Here is a 19358-nt window from a genome sequence, read left to right as displayed (position 1 = left end):
CTGTGTGATAAGCACCAGTAAAGGATACATCAGTAAGATTGTCTTGTGTGTGTTATTAGGCTCAAATCAGGTTGACTGCACAGTGAAAATAATAACTCCTCTCAAATGTCGTAAACCTAAAACAAGAAGCTTGTTTTGAAAATGTAATGAGAAAAAAGTTGAGATAATTGTGTTAAGTAATAGGGAGCAAAGTATATGTAACTGGTACTGGTACTGCCTGCACACTAAATCATCTCCATTTGAGAGTGGGTTTGTTTCTTTTTTTTTTTTGGCCTGTCCCGTTTGGTACTTTAGCAATCCGAATTGTTGTCTGAAGGCCAGGAAAGAGCCCAACGGATTTATTTTTTTAAGTGGAGAAAATATGCCAATGCCATATTGTTCCACTTCATTCATCTATATTATCATTGTTTATTTATTTTATTTTATTTTAAGTTATTACAAATTGGACAGACAATTATACAGAAAGGGAGAAAGAAAACAGAGGGGAAGGGGGGACGGTAAAAGAAGACACTGCGAAAATCCATTGGATCACCTGTTAAAAGAAGAAAAGAGAACAACACAATATAGAGACAGCAACTTGGATACCTGTAAGTAACAGTAAATACTAAATATTGAATGTTATTGAGCAGCACGCAGGACCGACAGTGCACAATATGCTTTAAGGTAGCAGCCAAGGAAGATATAGTTTCTGTATGTGAGCACCCGTGTGTACACCTGTGTGCGTGAGCACGCTTAAGTTCAAAAGGTTTCTTCATGTAACGATCTGCTAGAGGGTGTGGAGGCCATAACCCTCCCCCCCAGAGCATGAAGCGGCCGCGGAGGAGACCCGGGCTCGGACATCCGGGCTCGGACATCCGTAGGCTCCCCGGAGTGCGAAAAACCCGGTCCTCCTTGGGTTTGTTTCACAATTGCTCTGAGCCAATGACCGTGTTTGGGTTTGGTTAATTGTATTTGATTGCTTTTACACTCTAGTCCACTGATATGCCCCACTGCAAACACTGCTGTCGCATTTTCCTGTTTCTCTGCGCATGTTATAAGATTTAAGATGGTTTATATTAAGCAATATTTTAAAGTAGATGTTCTTTTTGTTCTCCTGTGAGTTTTACAATGAAGACCATATTGTGGTCCCTAATGCCCATGAATAATGGGGGTCGACTGTTTGTGCTACAGGCTGAAGGAAGAGTTGGCTTGCTGAGACTGGGGAGGATTGCCAGCCTACCCCGTACAGTGTGGTGGGACTAGAGAGTGTAGCTGACCTCTGGCACAGCTGGCCCTGGCCTTTGACTGTGTGTTTTGTCCTTTATGCAAGTGGTGCACTGGTCTGTTTTGTCTCTTAACTTTTATGCTAATACTGTAGCCGGGGCTGTTTCCATTTGATTTCAGTTTCTTGTCTGATAAATTATATTTTAAATTATCTGATTCAGACGGATCAGACTGTTGCTCAGACCTAAAACATGTCTGACCAGGTATCTGGTACGTGTTGCATACAGATAACTGAAAGTTCTACTTAAGTGCCTGGACTTTGTTACCTCGGCTGTTGAGTTGACTGATATGCAGTCCACGCCCCACGTGGAATTTTGGTTTTGTGCCACACGTTTTACAGTGTGACGTGTTTTTCATTTACAGACGGATGGCAAATTAAAGGAAAAGCAAGAACCAAGCAAGAACCATAGATTCCTACTGTGAGGGGAGCCTGAACTACAAAAACTAAACATTAGTCTAAATAAAAACAGATTTTTATAGATCAAACTTGAGCATACTTTCACACATACCTTAGGGTACTTACTACCAACTGAAAACATTCTTTTGTATTCTTTGGTGAGTTACAGCAAATAAATAAGCAAAAGTAAAACTATGTATTACGATTAATTATTATTGCCTGAAGCCAATAAATATTTGATGTTTGAGGTCTACAGGGGAAAAACACATACTGGCTCAAGATATATTTTTCTACATCAAGAAAAATACATTGCATCTATTGCATCTATTTTTACCATAATAATGCATGCTCTTCTTACATATCTAAACCGTGTCTGTCATTAGTAAACATCTCCTTAATAAACAAGACTTTGGAGACTATCACTGTATGTCACCCACTGTGATCAGAGAGAAGAAAACAGCGCCAACTAACATTAATAGTTAATGATGAAAAACACATGCAGGCTACATTGTTCATCTAAGGACACTGCGTGCTGCTTAGTCAATTTATTTACTTTCACGCCATTTGACCCTGACCTTTCCACTCTGCTGTGATTCTGTGTCAGACTGCACACAATCAATGTCTGTCCCCTTCTGCGTGATCACAAAAACACTAGACGCTCCCTGACAGGGACTCCACTGGCAGCCCTGTCTTCTTGCATTTGGGCCACTAGATCATCCACTGGTGGTACTGGGACATCCCCCTCATTATCTCCCCCGCCCCACCATTGCCGTTTCTGAAAGCGATGCTAATAACATGAATTCCAACAGATTGACATGGGTGAAGAGCCAGGAGATGAAATCCATACTTCATGCATTTTGCATGTTGAGGTAATTAGAGGATTTGGAGGGTATTAAATGCTTCTGCCAAAGTATCCAAGTTCCTGATGAGATGGGAAAACAATCATTTTGAAGTTTATAGCATTAAAAATAGATGTTAAAAGAAAAAAAGGGAGTAAATAAAGAATCATGCTAGTACTTTAAAGTGATTTTAAATGTTTTAGTTGACGAAGAACATAGGCAAGATAGATAGATAAGGTCATGTACATGTAAGGCAGTGATTTGTGCCTTCAGTTTTAATGTAACCTTCGAACCTTGAGGTTTAATCCAACTGGTACAACCCATAAAACTGCCTATGACTGTACCAAGGGCTATGTTCTGAAGCATAGCCTTAATTATGCACACTTTCTTGCTGAATAAGTGTCTGCTTTTCTAACTATCCTTGAGACCCATGTTTAAAGGTCTAAGAATGTGCCCTTGACAATCTTTCTCCCCTCTCATCTCCCAGGGCCCCTGACTCTAGCCATTAGGGAGATTGCTTGCCTTCCCTAAGCAATGACAGGTGAAATGGAGCACAAAATCCCAAAGCTCGCCAAAAGCCCTCTCCACAAACGCAGCACCTCTGATTCTTACATACACTTATCTTCACATGAAAACACAGACAAACCAGTGTTTGCGACACGCATACCTATTATCCTATAAAATAAACAAAACCAAATAAAAGGTGAATAAAAGACCGCACACTCGTGCTTTTCCTACATTTCTAAAAACTGTCACTAGGTGAAACTTAAATATAATATACTGTGTTTTAGATTGTGTATAGTAGAACATATAATAGATTCTTACCTGTATATAATGTCTGCGGTCAATGTGAACTTGCTAATTCAAGGGGGAAAAAATTATTCTCTATACCCAAAAACACATTAAATCAACCCACCAACAGATCAGAGTGACACAACGTGATTTTGAATGCGTCACCATTTCCTTGCCTTTCCTTCAATGACCTGCGGTATAATGTCACACAGCAAAATGATTTCACTATTATAAGGGGATATGTGCATATGATGCTATTCTTTAAAAAAAAATACTAATGCAAATAAAAAAAATACTTGAATATATTCTGTTACACCTTACAATACTTATCTCAAAATGAAATCAAAACACATGCACATAATGCTTTGATTGAAAAACACATCACATGCAGGAATGATTACCCCTTCTTCCTGTTATTGAAGCCACTTCATAATTTGCATGACCAAATCACCCAAAAACAAATTGCCTTCCTTTTCAGTCATACTGTAACAAACCTCTGGATGAGTTTGCAGTCGAGTGCTTTAACAAAACCACAGTTTAAGGTGATAAACAAGTTACTAAATTACAGAAACATGGCAGATTGTAATTTTTTTGAATGTTTTTTTAACACGCATAACTGAAATGCTGGCAAGACTGTTTTGCACTGGTCTCTGATCTGACGTTTCAGCTGCTCTGCAACAACAAGGATTGACAATCAATGACTGGATTATTACATTGTGTCAAAGGCTGAACCAGCGGGAGTTGCTAAACTGAGTAAGAATGTCAACGGAGGAACACAGATACATTCAAAAAAAAGAAAGCAACAAAAAATAATCATAGTTGAAGAAAAAGACAAATTTAACAGACCTTTTCACAGCAAAAAAAATAAAAAATTGACTTGTCACAGAAGAAAAGAACATGAATTGCTAATACCGTTTAAAATGGTGCCGTTCTGTTCTCAGACATGACACTGCGACAAGAAGCCAGCATCAAAAATTAGATTATTCACATGCTTTTCCTAATATAACATGTGTGATTGGTAATGTCTTACATAAAACTTAAATTAAACCAGGTCTCTCCAATTACCAGGACAGTGCTTCCTTTTTAAAGGCGAATCCCAACTAAAGCCCCCTTTGTGTGAACCAGGAAAGGGGTTTGGTGTCATCACCGCATGACACCTGAGCTCGATTGGAAGAGCTGATCATGGATACTTTCATCATAATCCAATTAATGTGAGATGCTTCGCTGTGTGGAGCCAGTCTGTTCTCCTCAAGGCAGCCCATATGGAAAAGATATATATAAATCTTATAAAGTTTGTATCTGTCTTGTGTGAAACTTGTATGAAAAGCATACAAGAGTGAAAACAGATATAAGATCCCTTGAAAAATTATATAAATGAAACTCGTATGTTTTGGGTACTTACTAAAACAATATATGAAAGTAATGAGAAAGTGGCCACTTTCATGAGTAAATCATATAAGCCTTATATGATTCACTATATGAAGTAGGCCACATCTTATACAAGTCTTTTATAAGTTTTTACTATTTCTTTTCCATATGGGAGTGTTCGCATTAGAAACAAAGATCCAGTCCTGTGGCCAAAATACAATCAGTCTGAACTGTAGGACAGTGAAAGACGTTTTCTGTGGCTCATGGCAAGATAGATTGCTAAATGAAAATTTTAATATTCTATGTTGAATCAACATTTTTACAGAAATTACAGCTTACGTAGTGAAATCAACATATGCAGTGCATCAACATGTAAGTGCCTGAGTGTATCGCAGAATCTAAACGTATGTAGACAGGCCCAAAAATTCTAATTTATAATCAGTAACTTTTCACAACAGTTCTAATGAATGCTATTAATGGAGAAAAGTACAACTGTGGACCTCTCCTCAGGAGATCTTGAACTGTAAAGTGCTCTTCCTTTAGAGTCGCAAACACAACTGTACTCCATTTTCACCACAAAAGTATGAAAGCAAAGGGGCTGGTACTAATACAGTAAAGCCATTAAAAACAAATTCAAAGCCAAGAAAGACGATACGCAAGGACTGAAATGTTCTAGTATAACTGGACAGAGCCCTTCGATAAATTGGTGACCTGTACAGTGTGTAACCTCCGTCTTTAGCACTATGACAGCTCAAAGAGGCTACAACCAGGACCCTGAACTAGATGAGCGGAAGAAGGTGGATGGATGGATTTGCACTTAGTTCTCAGCACAAAACTGGAAGGCTATTATGACCTCTGTAATCAGCTAAAGAGAAGCCAATAGTGAAATCAGAAAGGTCAACTCCAACTGATCATGGCAGATGGCTGCCCCTCCCTGCCTGGTTCCACTGGAACTGGAATTTCTTCCTGTTAAAAGGGAGTTTTTCCTTCCCACAGTCACCAGGTGCTTACTTAAAAAGAGGTCATCTGATTATTGGTTTTTTTTTTTTATAGGTTCTTTACCTTACAATATAAAGTGCTAAGAGGCAGTTGTTGCAGTGATTTCGCACTATATTCAAATGAACTGAATTGATTTGAATTGAATAGGACTTTTTTCTGTCCTTTCTTTAAGGCTCATTTAGATACTTTACTTATAAACAGCTGGTAAAAAAACAATAGAGCATCCTCTTCGGCCAAAAATCATCTCCAAAGTTACCCAAAGCCATCAGCATAAAGCTTCAAAATAAAATGGAAGTTATTCCAGGAGGACAGAGCATTTTGATAACAAACTTTGGCCTACATTCACTGTTGTCCACCTGTGTTTTGATAGGCTCCCGTCGGATATTATTGGAACATGTTAGGAAATGTTTTATGGCTTTAGAGAGCCTTGTACTTCTACACCATAAAGGCGCTCTCCTCTGCTCAACCCTGCACACTCATGTGTCATTCATCTAGCAACAAGTATTGGCTGACACTGAACACGTGACTCTGACGCTAAAGAGGAAGTCGTTTACTCTAGCGTGCACATTTGTTTACAGCCTCGAGTACTCTGTCCGTACCTCGGCAGGACTGTTCTGTGCGATTCAAGGGCTTTGCTGATTAGTATAACAGTCAAAATACTGTCCGAGTGCCACTGCAACTGCGCGCCTGTCATTTGTTTAGGAGCAGCAGAGACCTTTTAGCATGTCTCAGGACATGCTAGCTGGCTACACTGAAGACACCTTCCACGTTATACTGTGATGTCCCAGTGACCGCGTCATCATCGTACCTGTACATCGCCGCATTTGCATGCAGGTGGGATTCTCCTGTCTCTGAGTGAGTCAACGTGTACTACCCGTTAGCTATCTGGCAGACAAGCTAACATGGAGGTAACACAAGACACCGTCACCTCTCAGACAATGGACTGAGACGACAAGGTGTGTATGCAGCTTTTGCACTGTGTTGATAACACAGCTATCAGTTTTTACAACCTGTGATTTGAATTGACTTCCTGCACCCATCTCTTCTCCTCAGGGATAATGAAACTGAATGACCAAAGACCCAGCAGTGCACTATGGCATTGACTGAAGTATACTGGGACCACCACATACCCCTGCCAAAGCTTGCTCCTGTTCAGGCCAAGGTCACCGTTGCCCTGGTGGCACTCCTGTGCTTCATTAACAGTTATGATGGAGAGTTTGTATTTGATGATTCTGAAGCAATTGTTAACAACAAGGTGAGTTTTTCATTCATCATCAGCTTGACTCCAGTTACACACTTACACTTGCAAAAACCGTTACTCGTTTTGTTTTTGTGGTTGCAGGATTTGCGCCCAGCAACACCTCTGAACAACATCTGGAGCAATGACTTCTGGGGAACCAACCTGAGTAGCAACTCTAGTCACAAATCCTACCGACCTCTCACTGTCCTTACATTCAGGTAAGGAGTCCTACTTAGTGTCTGAGTTTATACACACTTTATACATTCACAGCTAAACTAGTAATCAGATACAAATCAGTTTAATCTACAACTCAGTTAGAATAAACAGGTCGACACTGGTTTATGTTTTGGTTGCGGAGGGGTGTCTCAAAACATCTGTACATGCTCCCTTTGTACATTGTAAATGTGTGCAGATGTGCACTTGTCTTCTTTACAAAAAGCCAAACTTGTTCTCTGTTGAGATTTATTTTAATACAACTTTTTGAACTTCTAAAAGGATTAAAAAAGCACAACACAATAACAGGCACTACTGCACTTGAAATACCTATATGCACTCACACACTTTATTTTTACTACCTTGTTAGCAGTATTCTGGATCCCCTTTTTCCTTTAGAACTGCCTCAGTTCTTCATGGCACAGATTCAACAAGGTGCTGGTAAAATTCCTCAGAGATTCTGGTCCATATTAGCATGATTGCATCACACAGTTGCTGCAGATTTGTCAGCTGCTTATCCATGATGTGAATTTCCTTTCCCATCTTGGACCAATTGATCTGATGACTGTGGAGGCCTTTTGAGTACAGTTACCTCACTGTCATGTTCAAGGAACCAGTTTGCTGGAAGCAGCCATCACAAGACGGGTGCAGCTGACAGGAGTGGCACCTGGTGTGTGGTGTTGCACCGAGTTTCTGCCGTGTGATTGGTTTTATTAGAAATTTGCATTAATCAGCAGCTGAACAGTAACTAATAAAGTGGCCAGTGAGTGTATATTGAAGGATTTGAATAAACATGTGACTAAATGTTAACACAGCTGTTGAGAAAGATAAAAGCATAGCACATTCATCATTTTTGCATGTTGCATTGATTCAGTAATCTGTTCTATCAATCTAATCATTAGACCACATCTCATGTGCACAGTTGACCTGAAACCTTCAATCCAAAAGAGTTCAGTCAGAATTTAATAAATATCTGCTTTTAATTCAGCCACACACATTAAAGCATCCTTCTTCAAATACTTACTCCTCTGTTAATTGCCAAAACCTCTACATGGTTCCTGTCAGTAGTTTAACCACAGTAAGGACTTGACTGAAAAAGCATAACATCATACTGTTTCTGTAGGTTACTTCTTACTGCAGGAACTTGCACAATATTTTAGGTCAATCAGCACCTGTGTGCATGTTCTGACAGCAGGAAATCTCTCTATAGTTTCTCTTTCAAAGATGTTTTCAGGGTGGAGGAAAGGTACTTCATCCCCTAAAAACTGCAGGGAAGAACTCGACAGCAAACACAACCACTGGAGTCTGGTGGATAACGACAGACTCGAGTAACGGTCTTCTCCAGTCAAACGTTGCCATCAGCTGCTTAAAATTCACCACAGGGAAACACCAGAGACGGCATCACCACTGCTGTATCAGTCTGATTTTAATGTATTCATCACTTGCAGTTTGAAGCTGTTGCAAATTGATTACATCACCTTGTGAGGCCAGTTAACCTTACACTGCAGTGGAAACGGAAAGGATGATTAGGGGCCATTGCTGTAAACGTTTGTGCCATTTAGGAGTTCTGTTGTGCTTCTACAGTGGGAAGGTGCCTTTCCTCTGTTCTCTGCATATAACTGTGCAGTTGATGGTGGTTATTGATGACCCTCACCATGTCCCATTGGCTTCATCATGTCACATTATGCTTTATAATAGTTTCCACCATCCTCACACATATACTTTCCTACACCTGCTGTACATTCAGCTCTAGTTTTTCTCTTGTCTCGCTGTTGCAGGCTGAACTACCTCGTAGCGGGAGGCCTTCACCCCGTTGGCTTCCATGTGCTGAACATCATCCTCCATGCTGTCATATCCGCCCTTATGATTGACGTGTTTGCAATACTTATTGGTGGACTGGCCTATGATGAGAAGGGCAGGATACTGAACCACGCTCCTAAGACCTCTTTGCTTGCTGCCGTCTTCTTTGCCGCACACCCAGTTCACACAGAAAGTGTAAGTAGAGTTGAAGTGTTTATTTATATGCACAATAATATAAGTAAAGAGACAATCAAATAGTTCAGTATGCATTAAAATCGTCATACACATGAGTGTTTACTGATTCATATGTATGATTATTGTGTAGTTTGGACTTATTTGGGCTGTAGGCGTAGTCTCAAAACTGAAAATACATTTTTGCATTAAAACACAAACAGTAAAGCTTAAAGAAAAACAAGATCAATCAAAAGTCGCAACAAATTTTTTCAGTGGTGATAACAAAATATATGCTAATGCTAAACTTGGCACATCTGCAGTGAGTGTGATCTAGCTGAAAGAAAAACAATTAAAGATAGGTACTTTATTGATTTCACAACCAGAATTCATGTGTTACAACAGCAAGATAATGAAAAAAAACTAGAGTCTAAATAAACATAATTAAAGTGGCGCACAGCCATGATGAGCGCCTTATTCAGTGAAATAAAAAGGTTATATATATATATCTATATCTACATATATATATATATATGTAGATATATATACATATACATATATATATATATATATATATATATCTATATATATATATGATAGATAGATAGATAGATAGATATATATATATATATATATATATATATATATATATATATATATATATATATATATATATATATATATATATATATATATATATATATATATATATATATATATATATATATATATATAGATATATATATGTAGATATAGATATATATATATATATATATGTAGATATAGATATATATATATATATCTATATATATATATATATATATATATATATATATATATATATATATATATATATATATATATATATATGTAGATATAGATATATATATATATGTAGATATATATATATATATATATGTAGATATAGATATATATATATAGATATATATATATATATATATATATAGATATAGATATATATATATATATATATATATATATATAGATATATATATATATATATATATATATATATATATATATATATATATATATATATATATATATATATATATATATATATATATATATATATATATATATATATATATATATATATATATATATATATATATATATATATATATATATATATATATATATATCTCCTTGATTCTGTTCCTATCCTGAATTACTTTTTACTGCTTGTTATTTCCCTGCTCTTTCACCAGTATTTCACATTTATTTCTACAGCTTACTTCTAACAGATGACATTTAGCTAGTAGTGTTTGGCCATCGTGTGTTTAAGTATTTCTTTTTATATATTTACATTATTTTCTTTCTTTCTGCATGCTGGTGTATGAGCTGTTAAGTCAGCTCTGGGTTTTTATTTGAACTTGGTTGGGCTGCTACTGTTAGGGACCCGTGCACCTCAATGAGGTAGTTTTGATTTTCGGCCACAAATAAACCTTTCCTAAAAACATGGATTCAACACGGCATCAAGACAAGCCAATCCAGAGCCTCCAGTGGTTCCGTGCCAAGAACAAATGCCCCATCTCAGCTGGGAGTGTGGGCCAAGGTGTGTGCGATAGTACGACCTGACTATTAGCCACGTTGGGATGCTTATTGACCTGCCCTCATATGTGTTTTTTGCTGTAAAGCATGGCTGGAAAGAAGCAATTCCCTGTCCATTTCCCTTTAATCATGCAGGGCAAGAACTGGGTAAGACCTGGGGGGTGGGAGGGAGGCAGACTGTCTGCTTGGACCTGCTGTATGTATCAAAGCAGGCAACCACAGGATGCCAGCCATACTTTACACACACACACACACACCGTATAGAAACACACACACATAACCGTGCTACACTGGTAATGAGAGTTTCTTCTGACGTCTTTTTAATAAGCTTCCTTTTGTACTTGGATGCACTATGCAAAACTAATATATGGTGCATGTGTAATAAAATGAATCATTTCTAAATAGGTTTACCAGATAATGTTGTTTCTTCAAGTATTTTTGTAGTTTAATCAGTCCTTCCTGTCTCATGTATCATAGCTTTTATTTCTCTCCCTTTTCTCTCTCCATCTCATCAAGGTCGCTGGCATAGTGGGCCGAGCAGACCTTTTATGTGCCCTCTTCTTCCAGCTGTCTTTCCTCACCTACTGCAAGGCTTTTAACAAAGGTAGGTACCTGACACGAGTATTACTCTTTAGGTACACAGTAATTCTATACTGCACAAAGCACTTTCCATATGTCACTGGCATCAAAACCTTATCGATCTGCCAGCATTCGATGCATCTGTCTGAACACCTACATTTCAATCCTTCCCTGTCTCTGACCAGCGTGGTCTTGGCTTTGTGTTCTCAGGGAGTGACAGAGATGACAGGTTTTCTCTCCAGTGGGTTGTGGTCAGCCTCTTGCTGTGTGCTGCAGCAATGCTCTGTAAAGAACAAGGCATCACTGTCTTGGTATGAAGTCCTTCTGTAAGGTCTTTTAGATCTGATGTTTTCATCCTGTCTCGCCATCCCACTGTAATTCTTGCTTACACGAGGAGAAAAAGTCTCATATTCTTTATATATATATATATATATATATATATATATATATATATATATATATGAAATGAGCTAATTCATTTTGTTGCTGACCTATATACATTTAAATGCCATTTCTCCTTCTTTCTCTATGTATTTTCCTTCAGGGTGTGAATGCTGCCTTTGATGTCCTCCTGATCTGTAATGTTAATGTGTATGAACTCAGCCAGAGGCTACTCCTTAGGAAGAAATCATTTGATGTGAGTTAGGTTTGCACACCCTCCCCCGCTTTTCTGTCATAAATTATGCACTCCTTTGTATGATTTATGTCACATTTCATACACTGTCTATATAAAGTAGTTTGCAGTTGAGTACATTAGCGATTAAACGGTGACTGAAAGTAACTAACAAGCTTTAGATTTTTAATTGTAAGTGACAAGTGGTAATACTCTTGTGACAGGTAAGTGAGTTGGTGCGAATGGGATTGCTTACGCGACTGGGTCTAATGGGTCTTGGAGGCCTCCTGATGCTCTACGCACGCTGGAGGATCATGGGAACAGGACCGCCAGCGTTCACTGAAGTAGACAACCCGGCTTCTTTTGCAGAAAATATCATCCTCAGGGTAAGAAAGATTAGTTTGTAGAGTTTATTTCACAATATTTATTCATGCATTATAATTACAGACAATTTTATCTTTAAATGATTCTTATTGATCTATGTAATTATGAATTGACTTTATTGAAGCATTTTTTTTTTCATAATTTCAGTTTAATTCACTGTCTAATATCATGTTTGTCCTGAGTAATTTGCATGATTTTTAAACACTGTGTTTACTTTAGAATTTTAAATGCTTTTTTCCCCCTTTTTCTCCGCTGGTTTTGTTGCTGCTCTCTTCCTTTTCTGTTCCCTTTTGATTGGCAGATAGTGAACTATAATTACTACTACTCCCTTAATGCCTGGCTGCTGCTGTGTCCCTGGTGGCTGTGTTTTGATTGGTCCATGGGCTGTGTGCCTCTCATTAAGTCAGCCACTGATTGGAGGATGGTCTGGCTGCTGCTGCTCTGGTGCATCCTGGTAGGCTTGATAAGCCAAGCCTTATGCTCACAGGACAGCCAGAGGAGGAGGTGAGTGAGGAAAGCCATCTCAGATTTGCTGGAATGAAAGACGAAATAAAGTACATGTTGACTTCTAAAGACGTATAGTTGATTGTGACTATAAGAGCATATTCACCGCAGTGTCACCAGAGCACAACGCGTACTTCTTGCTTGGTTTAGCACAGACTGACAATTTTTTGGGTCCAGTATTCAGATTCTTAAGCTTAAATCTCAGTCCACATGTTTTTAGAAGCTATGTGTGTGCTCTGTTTTCCTCACTAGGACTTTGACCCTGGGTCTGGTGCTACTGGTGGTCCCTTTTCTGCCTGCGTGCAACATTTTTTTCAGGGTGGGCTTTGTCATTGCTGAGAGAGTTCTCTACCTGTCTTCAGCCGGCTACTGCCTACTGCTGGCATACTCTTTAGGACACTGCTGCTGCCGTTGGTCCAAATACAGGGTACGCCTAAATGATACCAAAAAGATCACAATACAGCAAAGGACACCAAACACTGAAGCGGTTTCTAGTAAAGATTTATTTTCCAAAGTTGTTGGTTTAAACTGTCTTGATTTTAAACTCAAAATCTGCTTTCAAAACCAGCTTTGATAATTCAGTAACTCGCGATGCAGGGAAGGTACAGATATGAGAAATGTCTAATGACTTCCCTATAAAGGGATGATGACAGCAGGTGGTGTCCATGTGCTGCAGAAATACATTTTGCAGGTTATTAATTCTGTGTCACACATCATTTGACTTGAAGCTTAATATTGTAATGCTTTATAGCACTTGGCTGTTAAATGGTTCCTCTTCTCTTTTTGCAGAAGTTGCTGTGCGTCATGGTGCTTGCACTGTTGTGTGTGTATGTAGTGCGCTGTGCTCTCCGCAGTCACCAGTGGCGTTCAGAACAAAGCCTCTTCACCAGCGCCCTTTCTGTCTGTCCGCTCAACGCCAAGGTAAAAAAAATAAGTAAAAAATCAGTGATTTGTGTTTTCCTGCCTCGCTTCAGTTTGCGCCAATAAATTATTTTAGTGCACATTTGAAAATAAATTATAGCCATAGACACATCCTGATGCTTTAAGTGCTGATGATTGTTCCCTCAGGTGCATTATAATGTGGGTAAGAACCTGGCTGACAGAGGGAACACCACTGCAGCTATTACATATTACAGAGAAGCAGTCAGGTACGTGTCCTTACAAGCAGTTATGACCTATTACATTTCTGACAAAGAAACAGTCATTGACTTGTTTGTTGCATGTTGTTTATGGCTTTCAGGCTACACCCTACATACGTCCATGCAATGAACAACCTGGGGAATATCCTGAAGGAGAAAAATGAACTTGTGGAAGCAGAGCAGCTGTTGTCTAAAGCTGTTTCCATTCAGTAATGTTGTTTAATATCAAAGTTTACATCAACGAGCTCTTTTAACAGATTTAGACTCGCTGTTGATGGCTTTGTTTTCTTTTTAAACCCGTGCAGGCCTGATTTTGCTGCAGCTTGGATGAATCTGGGAATAGTTCAGAACAGTTTGCAGAAGTTTGAGGAGGCAGAGAAGAGTTACTGGAACGCCATCCGCTTCCGGAGAAAATACCCAGACTGCTACTATAACCTGGGACGCTTGGTGAGGTCCCGGGCTCAAACCACGCAATCTGTTTTTGCCTGTTACCATGGTCACTGTGTAAGATTAAGCTATTAGCAAAAAAAACAAGGATAAGACTAGGGATGGGTATCGTTTAGGTTTTATCCGATAACGTTGTCGAACCGGTACTTTTGAAACGGTGCCGGTGCTTAAACGGTGCTCAAACCGGTGCTTAAAGAATGGAGAACACAAACTTTGTCCAAAAACCTCTTATGTTTTTATTTTTAGCAGTCTCTTTTTTTCTGCAAAATGATAACTAAGTTAGCCTTTTCTGTTGATACAACATACCTCCTTTGGTTGGAACCGGTGCTTAAACAATGGAAAACACAAACTTTGTCCTAAAACCTCTCATGTTTAGCTGTTTTTTTTGTGTAAAAAGATAACAATGTTAGCCTTTTTTGGGCATATATGGTAGCACTCTATCAAACAAGAAGACAGCCGCATGTAACTACGACGGTGTTTGCTAGTTCACCTTACATGCATTAATTTAATAACGTGGTTAGCCTACTCAATGTTAATTACACACGAACAACATGAAGCTACTCACGCAGAGGAGAACGGCTGCTGCTGCCATCATCATCCGTCATCATTTCTGCTACACTGGCAGGGCTAGGGGCCAGGACTCTACTCTTCGGGTTTTTGGGGGATGTTGCTAACTCCGCGTCCGATAACAGGCACCACACCCGCAGTAGATGTGCACGGTGTGAGGTCTCGCAGCAAGCTATCAAATACGGTGCATTTCTCGGCTATTAAAAAAACGCTATGCGTCGCCAGGTGTTTCATCAGATTCGAGGTGTTACCTCCTTTGCACAGTATCACAGTATCAGCTTAAAGCACTTGTTGCAGGCTGCTGAGTTTGCATCTTTTGCTGTGAAGTACAGCCAGACTTTTGACCGCTTCGCCTTGGGCGTTTTTAATCTGTAGCTCTGCTCTAAAAGAACTACGTACCTGGGCCCGCCTACTATCCTCGGAAACGTAAAATGATTGGCTAGAATCCAAAGTGTATGACATCTCAAGAAAAAAAAAGCACCGAAATGTGCGCTGCTTTTCGTTCTGGTTACTACCGTTTATGTCAGAACCAGTGCCATAATGGCACCGGATACCGGTACCCATCCCTAGATAAGACAAACTACACCTCTACATGAAGCTAAAAAGTGGCGTTTCTAACTCTGTACGCTGACTGTTCTTCGCCAGATTCACCTGGCTGTTCTTCTTTTGCCATGTTTATATTGGTCAGCCTCAGGAATGACACCCCTGACAAAAGCCCCAAATAATTCTAACAGTGTGTAAGGGGTCCCAGATGACACACTACACAAGGTCATGTGTAGTGTTGGCATTATGTGATACATGTTATATGTTTCTCTTCTACAGCTTCAATCCACAATTTAAACCAAATAAAAAAATTAGAAACTTGCATTGAATTCAAAAAGAGTTTTCTAACACTGTATCTCATATTTCAGTATGCCGACCAGAACAGACACCTGGATGCCCTAAACGCCTGGAGGAATGCAACTGTGCTAAAACCTGACCACAGCCTGGCTTGGAACAACATGGTCATTCTGCTGGACAACACTGGTAGAGGAAAAGTGCACATGCTCACACACAGACATGCTGTTAATACAACAGACTACATCTATTTTATTTTTTATGTGATGCGTTTTATTGTAAGTGTTTGTTGTTTAAAAACCAGTAACTAATAACATTCAGCCTTTTGTGAATTTACATGAAAATGAGTCACATTACTTAAAAAAAATAAAAAGGAAAAAAAACCCTCTTTTGTGGGTGCACTTTGTTACAGGATTCAGAGCCAAGAAACAAAGTGTTGTTATTTTTGGGAAGGCAGTAAATCTAAATGGCCAACAAGATTAGACCGGAAGAGCAGGAATCAGCAATGCTTGAAATTTATGTATTAAAGCTTTGTGTTCTGAGTTTTGAAGGCAGTCTTCCCTGCCGTGTGGAGAATGCTCTGATTTCCAAACGCTCGAGCCGTTTTGTCAGAAGCTGCTCCCGTGGGGGCGGAGTCTCCCAGGAGGGTACTGGAACTGTCCAATCAGGGCCCAGTATGTTCCTGATCAAACGTGGGCAAGCACAGCCAGAACAGCGCCCCCTCAGAGGTTCCCCCACCGCATTTGTTCCCCAAATCTGACAGAAATAATTCTACCCATCTCCCCAGCTCCACTCCAAACACAAAAAAAAGAGAGGAAGAGAAAAGAAGAACAATAGGTGTCATTTTGAAAAAGTGAGGAACTGGGAATATTGTTTTCACTTTGGTCTTGGCCCCTCCTTCTTTGTTTTGATCATTACACAAACAAAAGACCGGATCTGTGTAAATTTAGGCACAGTCGCGCATGTAGTCGCGTGTTGGCGAGCTGTCTGAAGGGCATGGGCCATGACTCAGGACATGACTGCCATTGTTTTGCCCTCCGTTTCTCTGTCTGTCTGTCTCTCTCCATTTCTGGCCAGACATCAGACGGATCTTTGACAGAGATCAATAACCCAGTGGGCCTTGTGTTCATCCTTAATTAGGAGACTAAACCAATCCTCCATGTGTGGAGAGAGAAAAACTCTGCTCTAGATACTGCTGACAAATAAAGCACACACTCAGGCTCTCTGTGTTTTAGCCGCATCTCTGAATTTGTGTTTTCAACAGTCTGAAACGCTTTCATGTTGGGCAGCATTTTTAACATAATCCCCATGATTTCAATAGGCTTTGTCGCATAAATGTTAGCTGCCTTGCTGTGTAGATTACACTAACAAATACATAGCCATAGATTTGCTGTGTGTATATTTGAATTTTAGTTTCTGACGTTTTTAGTAATTTTTCGTTCTGTCTGGAAGGTAACTTGGGTCAAGCAGAGCTGATCGGCCGAGAGGCTCTGAGAGTCCTCCCTAACGACCACACCATCATGTTTTCATTGGCTAATGTCCTGGGGAAATTACAAAAATATGAGGTCAGTAAACATATTAGTATGCATAGTAGGCATTATAAGGATTTTATCCCTTACAGTACTCTGTGTCTGCTCTGAAATATGTCTGGGACTAGTAAAGACAATTCAGGATGCGCTCTTTTTTTTCCCCCCTTTGTTTTATCTCAGGAGTCAGAGGGCTTCTTTCTTCACGCCCTCCGGATCAACCCAAATGCTGCTAGTTGCCATGGAAATTTAGGTAAGGCGATTTTGGTTGTGTCACATATTTTACAGTGTTGCTAAGAGCTTCCAAGCACTCAGAAGCAAAATATATATATATATATATTTATGCTTGCTAGTAAAAGTGTTATTGTGCAGTCTAGCTGTACTGAATGAGCTAAATGAATAGAATTAGAATCAGTGCAGCTTCTCAGCTTAAAGCAGCTTTCTTTCTCTTTTTTTCCCCCCTCAGCTGTGTTGTATCATCGCTGGGGGAAGCTGGAACTGGCAAAGAAACACTACGAGCTTTCTCTAAAGTTGGACCCTGAGGCTCCTGGGACCAGAGACAACTACAACATGCTGCGACGCAAACTGGACCAACTTAAACGCAGCACACCCTGAGGGAAGCCACTTTGACTCTGCCTATTGAAGAACAAATTGTTTCACTTGATATTATTTGAGCTCACACTAATTCTGGCTTTGAAACATTTGGAAATAAAGACCACGATCTGTTTATCAATCTTCTGTTCTGTTATTTATATGAAAAATATAAAAGAGAGAGGGGGGAAAGGAAAATGTAAAGCAGTACAATGTTTTCTTTGCTAGTGTTAAATTCCTAGTGTGCATTGATTTCATCAGATGTGTCCAGGTTAGGACTGTCAGATGCCTGTGCTGGCTACATGGTCTGCTACACTGTGCTGTTTTGTTGCCCCATTTGAAGGCCATGTGGACCTGATCCATGTTGAACCCCGTTGTCTTTTCATCTTTGACCCCATGTTGTGTCAGCTGGACAGAGCACCATGCACGTGCAGAGGGTCTGCTGTAACATTTATTTGTCTTGGCCCTTTTTCAGGAGTTCCAAATGTCCCTACACCCAAATGCTAAAATAGTTTTGACCAAGAGTGCTAGTCTGCATGTGGTCATAGCATCAGTGTTTCTTAATGCCCATCTTTTTGGTTCTGACTGGGATTGCCCTATGAGCGCTAACCACCCCCTCCTCGCCTCTTTACTGCTCCTGTCACCTCTGCAGTTAATGGAGGAAAGGTGGTTTTTTTTTTTTTTTTTTTTTAGCTTGGACGTTTTTCTCAAGTGTCCACGAGAAGATGAGAGGTCAGCTGAGACAGGAAACCCATGGCCGGTGCTGTATGAAAACAGCTCTATAGCACAGAACCTTCAAAGGGAGACGGAGATTATCTCCCAGGGGGGGAGTATGCGTGCACGCACACACATACGTTCTCGCACATGGGCCTGCTTCTCTTGAAGAACGCTGAAGAGGGAAAAGGCAACCCCAGTGTGGAACATCAGTCAACAAGTGTGCACCCGGGGTCAAAGTTCAACCCACTTCTATTTTTTCACCTGCTTCCTACAGCTTGCAGGAAACTTTTGAAGCCGTGGTGGGGTGGTATGGCTTTGCTTTAGGGGCTGCTCAGTTTGTTTGCACATAAAGTACAATACACCAGTTGATGCTTTGATGCTTGAAAGATGTTACTGATAACATTGTGGGGGTGGGGGGCACAGCACACACGACCATCAATATCCTCTGTGTATATGAGCTCTTAAATATGAGACGACACGTGAAGATATGTCTTTGTTACTCGCCTGTTTTTATTTTCCTTTAAGTCAGTGGTGGACGTATAAAGCATCTGCAAGTCCCAACAAAACAAAAACCTATAGTGTATACACAGCACACTCTTAAGCATTGTTTCGTTTGAGATGAAATGCGTTTCAACAAGACTGGCAAAGGTCAGTGCAGTGAAAAGACTTCATGCTATGGAGCGAATGCAAACGCAAGAAGATCAAAAAACATTTGGACAGTGACATTCAGCACTGAAAGCGTTTCCCTCGTATTATTTTTCATCACGCCGTGTAACGCGCAGCGCCGCCGATGTACG

The 19358-nt window shown here is 39.7% G+C and overlaps 1 protein-coding gene across 1 annotated transcript; it reads left to right on the top strand.

The window, feature by feature from the left end:
- The first annotated feature begins 6190 nt into the window (after positions 1-6190).
- tmtc4 (transmembrane O-mannosyltransferase targeting cadherins 4) lies at positions 6191-17986 on the top strand. Its single transcript, XM_031734612.2, has 18 exons — positions 6191-6614; positions 6712-6913; positions 7001-7116; positions 8890-9106; positions 11174-11261; positions 11447-11547; positions 11781-11873; positions 12074-12235; positions 12535-12737; positions 12990-13164; positions 13527-13658; positions 13806-13885; positions 13978-14085; positions 14182-14323; positions 15802-15916; positions 17180-17292; positions 17437-17506; positions 17720-17986. The coding sequence occupies exons 2-18, from the start codon at positions 6752-6754 to the stop codon at positions 17866-17868; spliced, it is 2226 nt and encodes a 741-aa protein (XP_031590472.1). The 5' UTR covers positions 6191-6614; positions 6712-6751; the 3' UTR covers positions 17869-17986.
- The last annotated feature ends 1372 nt before the right edge of the window (positions 17987-19358 follow it).

Source organism: Oreochromis aureus, linkage group 16, assembly GCF_013358895.1.
Source record: "Oreochromis aureus strain Israel breed Guangdong linkage group 16, ZZ_aureus, whole genome shotgun sequence".
In the NCBI taxonomy this organism is placed as follows: Eukaryota; Metazoa; Chordata; class Actinopteri; order Cichliformes; family Cichlidae; genus Oreochromis; species Oreochromis aureus.
The sequence above is the reverse complement of the archived record's forward strand: the minus strand, read 5'-3'. Positions and strand labels throughout refer to the sequence as shown.